Here is a 14,987-nt window from a genome sequence, read left to right as displayed (position 1 = left end):
TAATGCAGCCCCGCACTGACTCCGCCCAAACCTCCAACTCGCCCAAGCCGATTGGTCTAAATCAGTCGTATATGTAACGCGCGGTCACGTTTTCATGGTGTGGACACCGCTCTTTTCAAAATATAGCCACAAACTGCCTTAAATACGGCTTAATTTAACCGATACTGCCTGGCTATAACAAAGATTGCTCTCGAATAACATATTTAAGCCTTTTATTACAACTTACGAGCTCGAAATGACACATTAAATTAAACGTGTTTACAGGCTTATTTAGGCGTGTGAGTCGATTCTGCAATCTGATTGGACGAAGGTGAAGTACCCGGATGGGCACATGAACTAAGGCAAGCGGGTGTATGGCCATGCTGAGGCGCGTGTTTGTTGGCAAAGGAAAGATACACACTGTCTCTATGTGCAGTGTGCTAAATATACGCATTTTTCCAGTTTCTAAACATTTATATATTAGAGGTCTTTGAATTGCGTTATAAATAATGTTATACCTATACTATCTCTATGTGTAGTTTGCAAATATATATATATATATATATATATATATATATATATATATATATATATATATATATATATATATATATATATATATATATATAGTAAATTATTTATATTACAGTTAGTTGAATGGCGTTGTAAATAATGTTATACCCTTTTCACAAGGAGACTATATGTTGGCAACAGGGTTGTACAAAATTGAATTGAGAATGACGCCTAAATTCTAAATCCGTTCTTGGATTTGACTTTGTATTTAATTTGAGATTGCAAACAGGAAGCGTAATTTCAATTCAGATTCAAGTTGCAGGAAGTAGAATTGGGATTCCATAAAATTCAAATAAATTCATAATACATAATTAAGGTGTATTTAACAAATAAGCATTACCGTATAACCTATATTAAACATGTTAACAACATGAATACACACATATGTTATTGAATGAACCACAAAATAACATTAAAACAGATAATTAAAATTGTAATAACTTTCACATTGTGGAAAAGCATAGGACAAGACTTCATTTTCCAGAACTTGCTTTATCCAAGTCTTCAAAATGGTTATCCAAACATTTAGGATATTTGAGGAACTGGCCATTAGATGCAACAACAGTACCCTGTAAAGTACTTTATAAATGATAATTGCATTTACAAAAAAAATCATTGGTTTACTCTGAAATAAAAATATTGCTAATGAATCAACATTAAGGGAATGTCTGCTTAATGTTAGTGTCTGAACTTCCATTTGGAAGAAAAAAAATGTTAAAAGTATCACATTCTCAGTCACATGTGCTAAGAGTGAATTTATTTGAATTACAGTGAATACCACTTTTTGTAGTTTCAATTCAAATTCAAACTCAACATCCTATCAAATGGATTACATTTAAATGCATCAATCTTATTTTAATATATCATGGTACATTGGTGACCTACGGCCATGTTTTGGATAACGTAAGTGATGTCTCAGCCACCTTTAGCCACTAGAGGGCCCCACGAGTATGTAGTTTTTTATCGGCTGTAACATGTACTGTAGGTTGAATGGCTTATTGCACTCAGGCAGTAGGTCTACTCAATGCTGTTTGTTCACAATACACTACTGTGTTACAATGCAGAAGAACACCTGCTGGGTTATGTTAAACTGGTTAATCGTTTGGATATATAAATGACAACAAATCAAAATACATTTTTAAATATGAATGTTTTAAAAACAAAAACTATACCTAACAAAATACTGCTCAATAATGACACACTGTTGTTAAAGTGTCTTTACAGCTGCAGAAATTCTGAAATGTTCCAATCAGTGAAAAGATAATTTTAAAGACAAAATATTTGAAATAATCTAAACCCTACCCAGTATGTATCTTGCATTAGAAGATGACATATAAAGGTCAGTTTAACAAAATCAGTTTTGGCTGGCTATCTAGTAAATAACCTGATGTTGGTCAAATGCAATTGGTGATTATCTAAGATTGGTGCCTTTAATTTTTTATTGATCATTTCATCTAATAGTTGATTATTTTAAACTATTGAGAAAATAAATTTTCCCAACTCTGGGAAAATTTCCCTGTCAAGCAGTTGATGGGAACTTTTTCCAGTTTTGCCAATGTTTTATAAAAAATATGCATTGCCACTTTTTGACTGTCCTGTAAATTATACATATGGTTTAAAAGATGGGCTTTCCACTGTGATGTTGTAAAATGTGACAGGGTTAGTAGTAGCTGTAGTAATAGTAATAGCTAACAATAGTCAAATTTAGTCAATAGTCAATATTTGTAAATTGTTTTCCCCTAAGCAATTGTTTACTCTCATTTATTCATATAACATATTTAAAATGTTGAGCCTGATAATTTCAACCTGGCAATAAAAAACATGGAAGTTACACTTGCAATTATTTGCAATTTGTCCCTCAATATATATGTGCAGTTTTGTTTCCTTGATGATGATGTCTCAGGAACTGATAACAAATTAAATAGTGTCTGGGTTAAAACAAACTAAAGGGTGTGTGGTAGAATTGAAATTCTATATAAAATTAATTTATTATTTGAGAAGAATTGTATATTTAGTATAATAACAAATGTATACTTACATTAGCACAAAATGGCATTAATTGCTATTTGTATATGTCTCATGTTCAGTAGATTTTAATGACAGTCAGTGGGGACAAAGAAAATGTATATTTTATTATTTTGGAGGACCTAATCCAGAGAATCACCCAGTTGTTTTAATTTTAACATATATTTAAAAATATCCCAACTTTCTTTAATTTTTAGCTTTCAATCAACAAATGCCAATTAAATCAGCTGCAATTTCAAGCATTAAATACCAAGCAATTATTTTTTTATATCATTTTTCTTCAGGTACTGTTAGTTAATGTGATGATAAAAACATTACCAGGGTTATAACAGGCTGGGTTATTAGTGAGCCACTGTCAGCTCCTCAGCAGGTGGGCTACACAAACAAACTGACTGTGTAAACAACAAACAAGCAGAATGCAAATGAAGAGCCAGCCAATGAACACTAGATGGCAGACTGCTATCAAAAACTCAACCCTGTTTGCAAACCATGTTATGTAAAAGAGCAAAGATATATAAATCATTAAAACTATATATAGTGTAAGAAAGTGTAATAAACAGGTTAAGTAGGTCATCTAGGATATTTTTGTCTGTGTTGCATAAAACTGCCTGACTAAACATCATCACATTTAGATAGAATTCAAAACTTTTTTCAAATAAGATGAAAAACATCTGATCTGTGTCTTATGTTTCAGTTTGTGACATAAGCACATATATAGTCTGCTGCAGTATACACTGTTTTATCTGGAGACTAAAAGTATTAGAGGACTCTGATAATAGCTTGGATACTAAATGCCTTTTAATGCTTTAGACTGCCTCCAGAGGTTAAAAATTTGAATACTTTGTTCTGATCTTCAGTTCCATCCAAAAGACATGAATGACCTTCAGGGCAAGAATCCCCCATTCAGGATAGTGATACATTATGCATGCCATTTATTATTAATGAGCAGGAGTCTTGTTTCCTTCAGCTCCATCTCTGGACAAGACAGGTGTTCATGTGATCCTGCTATTTCTCTGCAAACATTATGCTGCTCCCCATGGCACTGTGTATTTAAAGTATATTGATCTATATTGATCCAGAAGTATATTATATTCCTTACCATACCAATTAACTAGAAGTTAAAGTACAGGACTTATATAAAGGGTGCATCACTGCACAAACCATTCATGATTTTTCTGCAGACCATTTGGCAGGAATTTTGCCTTCACAGACAAATTTGAAATTCAAGACAAAGTGTCCTCTTCAGTTCACTGAAATAGATATTCAGATATCAATGTTATGAATATTTCTAAATGCACAAAATGTGCAAATTCAGAAAAAGTTCAGACTCCATGGTGCCAATGAAAGTAGGTCTGTGGGAGGTTGGATCTAAATCTTTAAAGACCTCCAACTGAATGGAGATAATGAAACACATAATTCAAGACTGTTTCAATGAACACCAGTCTAGTATATTTATATAGTACAGTTTTTCACTGCTGTCTCTGGAGCTGTAAGCTGGATGTGTGCAGCATTGCCCAGATGGGCTGTCCTTTTTTTTAAACCACCTGTATTCAGAATAACCACACCTCCTATGCTAAGATTGGCTAAGAAGAAGTAGTATCCTGCCTCCTTCACAACATGTACATGAACAAACAGAGCAGATATTTTATAAGAATTTGTCATTCATGGTTTATTTTCAAGGCCGCGGAAAAGAAAAAAAAAATAGAACTACAGAAATACTGCTAAAAATATATATTTCTATACATATATTTCTGTAATTTTCACACTACCCTGTAGTATATAACTGAATTTTCTATAAGAATCCTAAACCTAAATGAATTGTTTCCATATGTAAATGAAAAAGTGAGCTAATGTGCTAACTGAGCTAATGCAAACTGATGAACATAAGTGTGAGATAAGGCACAAATTATTAAGTAATGCAAGCAACTTTGCTTAATTGTTATTCAAAATGTATTTGTGAAATTTGAAAATAAGAATAAAAACTTACAATGTTTTTTTAGAAAAAAGCCCAAAATAAAAACAAAAACTAAATATTTAAGCAATAATACACGAGAGGGAGTGCTATAAAGTAATATTGGTACTGCTGTGCTGCGGTCATAGGCAAATGGCAGTGCTGAAATTACACATTACAGCATGAACCTCGAGTGTATTAATGCGATTTTACCAGCTAATAACGTACTCGGCTAATAATAGAATGCCTCTCAGCCAATCACATTGCAGGATCAGAACTAATTGTGGTATAATATATAATAATAGAATTTCATTAAAGCTACAGAAAATTTTGGAGTGATGTAAAGGGTTTTTTTGCAAGTAAATAATGATGAAAACAAGCGAGAAAATCAACCCCGAGTTCAACCTTTATCTGTCAAAATGCGCACAATGCTGTATAACGCGTTATCAACTGACATATCTAACAATGCTAACCAGGTAGTCTGAGCTCAGTGTACCGCTAAACAGTGGCAAATACAAACTTACAAAGTGGAATGAAAAAATAACCACCATGGAAAAAAGTCTCTCAGTTTAACACAATCAGCTAAAGTTGCCATCTCTTAGTCTAGCAGCTTAGCCATTTCACAGCCAAAGAGGATCCAGAGAGTAAATTTTAAGAGAGTTTGGGATTTATTTTGGAAAGGTAGGCATAATGATCATATTTACTGTACCTGGGTTGCAAAACCTGACAAACTAAAAATGTAATAAAGATTTTCACAGTATCTGAATTTTGGCTACTACTCTAACAGCTGAAATAACAGCTAAATAGCAAGCTAGCTTGCTAACTGCAGTTGCTAGCCAGTTAGAAAGCTAGCTAACTGCTTGGTGGGCACCTACAAAATAGTTTATAATGCAGATAAAGGCCTAGAAAACTGAATGATATCATGTTTCACAGCCTGATAACAGGATACCTAAACTTTAGGTAGGCTACTAGTTTAACTGTTGAAATTAGCTTGATAACTAAGTAGCTAGCTAACTTAACTGACATTAATAACTACTCGTATGTAGCTAGTTAGCAGGTTTTAGCTAGCTAGTTACCTTAGATCTATAATAATAATAATGAAACCTCCTAACATTAAAATGTTGAGTAAGTTATCTAAAATGTACAGTAATATGATATGCAGCTATAGCTATTTAGGCATATTTTTACAGCAGTGGTTCAAATTTGCATTTAAATGTGCTTATTCACAAAAAATGACTATTTCTATGCAGCAAGAATAGAGGACAATTTCCTTTGTTAAAAACTGACGGTCCTACCGTAAAAGTATTATTTTTTAACACATTACTTAAAAATCTCAAGACAACTCAAGTAATTTAAACCTTTCAGACCTGAATATATTAATGCTGTGTTCTGTCTTGCACACAAAATAAGACACTACTAACCTAATATAAAATCTAAATCCAATTAACTAAATATTTATTCCTAAACATGTGTTCTAAATTACTAAGCTACTGTTTCATTGGCTGGTTTATGATTATTGTGATGGACAACAGGCCTCAATTAATGTTCTGTGCAACGAAACATTTAAAAAAATAAACTACATGGTATCCATTGTAATTGAGGGTCTTTTCAGGGTCTGAAAAGGTAAAGTAAGTTCATCATATCCAAGCTTTTTTTTCTTGGAAAAAAAATTCAGCCCATTCTTTATTTTCATTTGTGATAGTTGGCAGGCCTGGTGGGAGGGGCTGGTCGGAATACGGGTGGAACAAATAGGGACGCGGCCCCGCCTCCTTCAGCTGCTTTACTACAGCGCGTCTGCTGCGGTGCAGTGAGTGAGAGCCATATACACACAAATACGCACACACACACAGACACACACACACACACACACACACATCCATACATCCAGTCTCACACATATACACACACACTCAGATATACAGAGAGACACACTCGGCGCTGCTCTGTGGAAGTTGCAGGACATCGAGTGGAACATTCGCTGTGTTTCTGTCACTTTTCCTCCAGCTCGCTGCAGCGCTGCGCGGACCGCGGTGGATTTACTGCTGCTCTCCTCACCGGTCCTGAACTTTCCTCCGCGCGCAGCATGAAGCCGCGCAATGGCGAAGAGGGCTAAATCCGTGGCGAGGACGCTGGAGGATCTCACGCTGGACTCGGGCTACGGCGGAGCCGCCGACTCGTTCAGGTCGTCCAACTTGTCCCTGTGCTGCTCGGAGGCGCACGCGCCCCACGCGCACGGCTGCAGCGGCTGCGGCGGCGGAGACTGCTGCTGGCACGTGACTGGCGGCGCGCGCGGCAGCCTGGAGGACGGGACGCTGCGCGGTGCGCTGGCCGCCGCCGACGACTCCTCCGCCGCCGCCGCTGCAGCTGCCGCTGAGACGCTGGAGTGCTGCGGCCACTGCGCGCGGCTTCCCGAGCTCGAGGACGTGCCCTGGAGCCTCGGCGACGTGGAGCGCGCGCTGCAGCGCGACGAGGCGTGGAGGCATGCGTACCCGAACGCGAATGTGAGCGCGCCGCCGGCGCTCCTCGCCAGGCTCTCGGTGCTGGTGAGCCGCGCGCTGGCGCGGATCGCGCGGGAGGCGCGCCGCCTGAGCGCGCGCTACGCCAAGTGCACGCGCTATGAGGTGCAGAGCGCCGCGCGCATCGTGCTCTCGTGGACGCTCTCCGCGAGGTGCTCGGCGGCGGCGCTCGGCGCGCTCTCGCTCTACAGCATGAGCACAGAGGACGGGCACAGCCGCGGCAAGTCCGAGCGCTGCGGGCTCGCGCTCTCCGTGGGCCGCTTCTTCCGCTGGATGGTGGAGAGCGCCGTGGCCGCGAGGGTCCACGAGCACGCGGCCATCTACCTGACCGCGTGCGTGGAGAGGCTCTTCTGCGAGGTGTTCAGCCGCGCGCTCAGGGACGTGGGGAAGGACAACGGGGTGCCCGCGTTCACGTTGGAGGCCTTCGAGCAGGCCGTTAACAATGACTCGGAGTTATACGGTCTGCTGCTGCCGTACCAGCACCTCGTCTGCGGGAAAAACGCCAACGGTAAGTCACTTGCTCAGAGGCTCAGGGGGGGCTGAAGGGCGGAGGAGGGGGTGTTCTCTCATGCAGCAACAGGTGGCACTGGTGTCAACAGTGTTGACCCCTATAGTGAGTGGGGGTCAGTATGTCACCTGTGCCCCAGGAGGCAGGAAAGAGAGTTATTAGCTCCCAAACATCAGCATAAACGGACAACAACAGACAAAGTTGCATAAAGAAATGTTTAAAGAGAGAAGTGTGAATAATACAAATAAAAAGTGCACCTATTCCCGGGCCCTCATAAAGCTGCACAAGTATAATATTATAACCTTTATTGCTAAATTTCTACTTAATTCTGTCTTTACAATATCAGCACCTTCCTAAAATAAACTTGTTTAGTAAACGTAAGACAGTTGTTATAGTTGTTTAGAAATGTTTAACAATGGTTTAAGAGGATGGTTTGTCATACAGTCGCACTGTAAACCCACTAATTTATTTTAAATCTTGATTGAAAAAACAGAATACACTTAACATTTTAACAGCCACAAACTGTAGAACATTGTAGAAAAAGTCAATTTTGTCAAATTTGCTGATTATTTTAAGAACATGATGATGTTTTCAGTATTAGCTCCATACACATTGCAGCAGGGTGGCAAGGTTACACCTCAGACTGCATGAACTCCTTTAACCCTAGGTTAATTATTCAGTGTCCTTTTTGTGTAAGATATTTCATAGTTCCACATGGTTCTCTTTTAGGGCCTGTACAGCTGATGTAAATTGTGAAAATAGTATGGTACAGATTTAAATGAAGTTTGAAGTTTGATCCTCTGAACCCTCTGAATCATTTGAATATTCTATTGGGGGTGTGGCTTAAACAGAAAACTTAAATAAATGGATTAGATGCAAATTACACAGCTAGAAACATGATTGACAACAATTTACATTATATCATCAAATACAGTTTATCCTGTTGTGAGGGCATCTAGAGGGCACCACATTACATTTTCTGCACTAAAGAGGCTTCCCTTTTCTTTACTGGAAAGTGAACTCTTATGATACTGGTTAGTTGGGGTGGCATATAAGGCACTTAATTATGGTAACCCTTTTCTACTGGAAGCGGAAATGGCACAAGGGCACTCATAAAACACATTAACAGTTTCTCTTGATATAAAAAACCACTGTGAGCACTTGATCACTCATTCATCATGGAATCTTGAAACAGCTTAAAGTAATAAGTGCATCTGCTTGAAATGAAAATCTGCAGCAGCCACACCAGCCCTTTATAGGTGAAGTGTGACACTCCTGATCTAGAACCTTTGTTGCAACAAGTATACACACCCATATACCTGTATTTACATCATAGGCATGTGTGAACATTCTGTGACTGCCCCAACAAAAACAGGATGGTAAGATTTAACAGCAACTAAATATTATTACTTGTATGTTAATATAGTTTAGTCCAAGCAATTAAGGTTGATTTATAGCCTCACATTCATGCTGCAAAGTTCTCACAGTATAAGGAGAAGCTGGTGTTTTTAAACAGTGTTTAAACAAGACCAGGCAAGCCTAGTTTTGCCGGATCATCATCTGCTGCAAATCATTTGTCACACAAGTGTCACGTCACTGATATTACAGTAATGGGTACCAGTTATCTGAAAGCAGTTTTCAAATAAATATCTTTCTTTTTAGAACATTTTGAGAGTAATTCATCCATGAGGATAATCTCTAGTATTTTGAAAAATTACGTAAAATCTTTTATGTTTCATGTAACAAGAAAAATCAGCAAATGTGTACTATAAACTGTTACACAAATATTGAAACCATTACATGGTACATTTCTGTGCACCCTGTCCTTACCAGGCTCACTTTATTTACTTTTGATACTGTGCTGCCCCGTCTGTGTACTGTGCTTTATATATTTTTTATTATTGTATATAGTGCATAGTTTGCTCCATGTTTGCACATATGTTTGTATGTTTGTATTTATACAGTGTTTTGTAGTGTTGTGTTACTCTTTGTTGCACCATGGTCTTGAACTTTATGTGATTTTGCATAAAAATGGATGCAAAGTTTTTCCTCAGAACCTTATCATATTGACCATAGATCTAAATCACAGTATTAAGTGATTGTGGTGAATTGTTTGATGGTCTTATGCTAAATATATACTTGCTGTTTTGGCTTGCATATATTAATGCATCATTGTATATATTAATGTATCATGTATAATGTATAATTTTTGAGTATGTGCACAATTGATGCACACGCAGACACAGGATACATGATAGATTAGCAGTAACCACTATTATTTTCACTAGATGCCTTTACTTTTCTTGTCTTTGCTCTGGAATGACTGTCTCTGACAGTGGATACTAGCCAAATGCCCTTGTTTACCAAAGGGTATTTTAGATAATAAGTGCTTAGTGAGGTCAGGATGTTGTATGATCACCACCCCACCTCACATCATCCCTAACTCCCTACCTCATTCCAAAATATTGGATAGAGCTTCATCATTCCAGAGGACACAGTTTCACTGCCCCACAGCCCAATGCTGGGGAACTTCAACCCCCTGTAGCACACAGCAGACACTAGGAATGGTGTCAGTATGCTAATGTTTACCTGTTCCAGAGATTCCAATTCAATTGCCAGTAGACAAGCTGTGTGTGTGTAGTTGCACATCTGTGTCAGTATTGTGTGCAACATAATGTAGCTAAATGCATTCATTAGAAAATGTGTCCACAAGCACAGATATGGATCAGATACAGCAGTGCTTCTGGAGTTTTTAAACACTGTATCCACTCATTGTGCACTTTGTGAGGCACTCCTATCTTGTAGATGTAGTCAGAGACAGAAGATAATCTGTTACTGCACAATTTGTTTGCACTCTGTGTGTTGGTCATTCTCTAGTCCTTTATGAGGGGACACTGCCCACAGGGTCCTGTTGACTGGATATTTCTATTTGATGGAATATTCTCAGTCTTGCAGTGAGACTGAGGTGTTTATAAACTCTATCAGCACTGCTGTGTCTTATCCACTCATACCAGATCCTAAAATAATGGAAACATTCTGCATTACACACTAAAAGATGATTTCTCTTGCAGAGAACTCTCACCTTATAATTTATCTCAGTCTTTTCAGTCCTCAGACTGAATGAAGTTGAAGTGTTGACGGACCTTGCAAGTAACCCTGCTATTATGCTTATCCAACTAAATGATCTTTCAGGCCAGTCGCCCAGGCACTGACATCATCTGTGTACATTACTTTAGCCCACATGAGGATGTTTTGGCCGAAGTCCAAGTCCCAGTCTCTAGCTTCTGGGATACCACTGACTGTTAGGATTTGAGTTTGTGGGAGGATACCACATGGTATGAGTGCTTAAGCGATTATATCCCTATTGTTTGATTCTGATTTCAATAGAGTGACCACAGATGCTTGTTTGTGGAGACTTTTTCTCTCAGCAAGCGCAGTTGAGCACTCGTAATGTTTATGAATGTGACTTAGGGGTTTTAGAACGCGTTTCAAGCCGACCTCAATCTTTCATTTAGTGCTTGGTCTGACATACCATGGAAATGCCAGTGACTCAGTGTCCACAAGGCTTATGGCTCACATCTCTGTGTCAAGAGGCCTGTGGTTTTCCCTCTGTGGAGGATGACATAATCAAGTGATGCTCCCTCCAGTCAAGCACCCATTCTTGGCTAACCTTCCTGAAGTTCTTGTGCAACGTTTATGACTTCTAACCATAATGTGATCTTGGGGAGGCAGATGATGCCATAGTATTTATATATCTTTAGGCTAGAGTGATGACAGCTGATGAGACTTTTTTCTACTAACATCTGACTTTGCGTCAGTGGAAGAAATGCTGAAGATGTTTTAACCTTTGTTTTTTTTTTTTTACATAATATTAATAACAGTGTCATAACGAAGTGTCCTAAAATTTTAAAATCTTTCTTTTATTTCTTGGAAAAGAGAAGCAGCCTCTTATATTGTGTATTGTGTATATTGTGTAGGTGTCCCCATTACAGTATCTGCTGATGCTCCAGTTATTACAAATAAACCCTCTGGTAAAACTCATTGATTCTCCAGTATCAGCAACACCATAGTGTCCCTAGATTTTTGTTGTGCTATACTGATTTATTATTTTTCACTACAGCTCCTTGTAAATGTTGGTGATGTAAATATAAGTCAGCACTGTTACATAACAGTTTTGGCATTTTGAAATTAGCTTGTTTTCCAGCTTTATATTGGTTATGCAGGTTTACTTTTACAGAAGGAGACAACATTATTTTGTAACTCATGGTTTGTTACATCCCATGCAACTCTATCTCTTTAACTATGCCAAAGAAAAAAACAAGACCTTCTATGAAGCTTTTACAAAGGTGATTATTATTTGCACATTTGCCATACAATGCAAGTACAGTGAGCACGTAAGGTAAAAACCTGCAGGGCCGAGATGTAGAAATGTAGTGTCACTAAGAACCACAGAGCTTGCCAGAGAGTTTGTGCAATACAGTGGTTACTGTTAACCCAGGCATTTCAAATTAGCTCTGACATTCCTCCAAGTAGAAGTTAAACTGATTACAGCTTCAGCCACTCATTACTGCACTGATGGATTGCACCACTACTGCACACTTTCAGTGGCCAGTGATATACATGCTGTAATAAACAAGTTAAGCAGAGATTGCATCTTCTCCCTAAGGACCAGTGGAAGATGGGGGCTGTTAGACCCCACACTTTCTCTTTTGCTTCTGAAAGCAGATCATATTTAATTTTTCATTTTTTATTGTTGCATGGAAGATGCAACCACGGTGCGGTGAGCTCATAGCTTTGTATGAATATGTGTTACTGTGTTTGGTGACAGTGTTTATGCATCTTTTACCCAGCAGCTGAAATGAATATGTATTAATGTTTAAAATGTGGCCTTTAATGGAACATGTAGGCTTCCTCCACCTCGCTGCAGTGTATGTGGGGGCTGAGGTGCAGCTGCAGAGGTAGGCAGCTTAGTGTAACAGGTCTATTGAGCTTTGTTTGCTCTGTGCCAAGCACTGAAGGGTGTGTGTGTGTGTGTGTGTGTGTAAGAGAGAGAATGTAAGAGCATCCAGGCATGATACAGCACTGTGGCCGTACCAGGCTGCCCCAGCATACTGAGTCTGAAGGAACTGCTGATGTCTGTGTAAGAATGTGGCCATAAGTGTCTTGTGTTTTTTAAAAGGAAATTCATTACTCAATTTACAGTTATGCAGCCGAAAGCAGCATACATAGGACCATGAATTTTCCAAGCAAACCCTGGCACTCTCAACAAGGGCGTAGCTACATGGGAATGCCTAGTGGGTCAAGGCCTATTCATTTTAAATGCAGCCCCCAGATTTCTAAATTCCTAAAAAAACAGCACTCCTATGCCAAGGAAAATATTACTAAATTTAATTTATGCTGATATCTGGTTATGGGAGGGAATGGGTATAACTACCAATATCACACACTGTAGCATTACATTTTTAAAGCATCTTCTATCTGCATAAAAAAATATCTTCACTGAAATTGCAGTGCAGCCTAAGGACTATAAGCAAAGCAGCACTGGATACTAACTGAATTAGTTCAGTAACGCTTGCAGATATATAATGTAGGAAATAGTAAGAGCTATTGCTCGTAACAACAACCAAGTGATACAGAGAGTAACAGTACAAGCGGAAAGTCAGAAATATTAACCAAAAACATTATCAGGGTCAAAGGTCAGCAAAGTAATCAAACCAAAGCAACAAACCTGAGGGATAAACCAACAGGGAATAAACAAGTTAAAAGGTGGAGATCAGAAACAGGCTGGCAAAACAAAACAAGCAAGAAATTCTCAGTATGCAGCTATCAAGAGGTTGCCAATACTTTGCAAGATAACACACAAACTGAACAAGTATGATATTCAGGCATTAATGAATGCGATAACTGTGTGAGTCTTCCGTGAGAGGTGGATTATGGTCCATGTTTTTGTAACCTTACCAAATTAATACTACATTAATGTGTTATTCGAATCCAGACAAATCTGAAAGGAAACAAAACTAGTTCTTTGTGGCAGAGGTTTCCAAACCTAGCCCTGAAGAAACGGCCACTTTTGCCCCAAGGGGGTTGTTAATTAGCTGACTAGTTAAAAGAGGAGTGTTGTGTGCAGGGAAAACAGTCAAGATGTGCAGGCCAGAGGGAACTCAGAGGGACCAGAGTTTGAAAGCACTGTTCTATGACTGCGCACAAAGAAAAGTTATATTTAAAAGTTCATGTCCTGTGCTTAATTACTGATTCTAAAAGTTGGACTTCTTTGTTGGCTTTGTAAAGTCATTAGCTAATTCTCTCAGAAAAATAATGTACATGATAAATTAAAATCTCTTAGTAGGGTTTACTCTATGATGTCAGTAGAAGACTTTAGTCATGCATTTGCCAAAAAAACATGTAGAAGCTTTTATTTTTAAAGACCCTTTAAAGGGTTTCATTATCATTGTGACCTGTGCCAATGTTGGATACCCTAAGAATTGCAAAGGCCCATATGTTTTGGAAAGGTCTCTAATATTAGCAAATTAAACCTGAGATTTGGAAATGCCAGCTAAATTAAATTCTCAGACTCTTCAAAGCTTAGTACTAACACCCAGCAACTATGGGCTCCTCTTATGCCTGACTTACACTACAAGATGATTCGGCCAATTTTGAGGCAGATTTGCTCTTTTTATTTCGCAAGTCTCCAGATTTCTTCTCATATTATTCTGCAGTGGTTGGTGTCTATAATTCAATCTTTTGTCCTTCTTACAGAACAGGTGGGTCCACCCTGATTGTGAATCAGAATGTATGTTCTACATATTTGTGTTTAGTCACCTCAAGCTCTATTGACTCCTTCATCTTAGCCATGCTTCTGCTGTAATTTAGAGTTTTCAGTTTTCAATTTCAGTTTTAGAGAATCTCTAACGTCTTATGGTTGGCAAGGTGTCGAATGGATGTGTATAATATTAACGTGTGTGGTAATTCATTCAGAACAGATCATTTAGTGTAAGGAGTTTGATAAATAACAGATAGAAGACAGACAAAATCTTATGTGTGGGGTATTTTATGCTTGCAACGTTAGGTTTAAAAAATAAATTGTAATAATCCTTTAGAGTGGGTCAGGCATAAGCAACTGTCTAAAGATAAAACATCTGAAAATTAAAGAAATCATTGACCACAAAGCTGAGGAAGATTGTAAGAAGATTTGTTTATGAATTTACTACAATGGAAGACCAGGAATATTACAAAGAATGTACATAAAAGTGTAAGAGTCAAATGGGTGGTGCACTCTTCCACTGTGCAGCATTGTTGCTTATTAGCAGTTCAACTTGCCACTAAACTCAACTTGTAAAGGGTATAGAACATGTAAACAAGCCAGATGAGATTTGGAGTTCTGTGGACTGATGAAGTCAAATCTTTTTGAATACAGTCAGCAAAAAGGGAACTGCAT

The 14,987-nt window shown here is 38.4% G+C and overlaps 1 protein-coding gene across 1 annotated transcript in view; it reads left to right on the top strand.

Annotated features, from left to right (window-relative positions):
- The first annotated feature begins 6,365 nt into the window (after positions 1-6,365).
- The window catches only part of btbd11b (BTB (POZ) domain containing 11b), a 93,551-nt gene continuing 84,929 nt past the window's right edge, over positions 6,366-14,987 (top strand). The window contains exon 1 of the mRNA XM_022679637.2: positions 6,366-7,552. Within this exon, the coding sequence (XP_022535358.2) occupies positions 6,625-7,552 (928 nt within the window). The 5' untranslated portion in view covers positions 6,366-6,624. The remainder of the gene's footprint in view (positions 7,553-14,987) is intronic.

This window comes from Astyanax mexicanus, chromosome 9 (assembly GCF_023375975.1).
Source record: "Astyanax mexicanus isolate ESR-SI-001 chromosome 9, AstMex3_surface, whole genome shotgun sequence".
NCBI classification, from domain to species: domain Eukaryota; kingdom Metazoa; phylum Chordata; class Actinopteri; order Characiformes; family Acestrorhamphidae; genus Astyanax; species Astyanax mexicanus.
The sequence above is the reverse complement of the archived record's forward strand: the minus strand, read 5'-3'. Positions and strand labels throughout refer to the sequence as shown.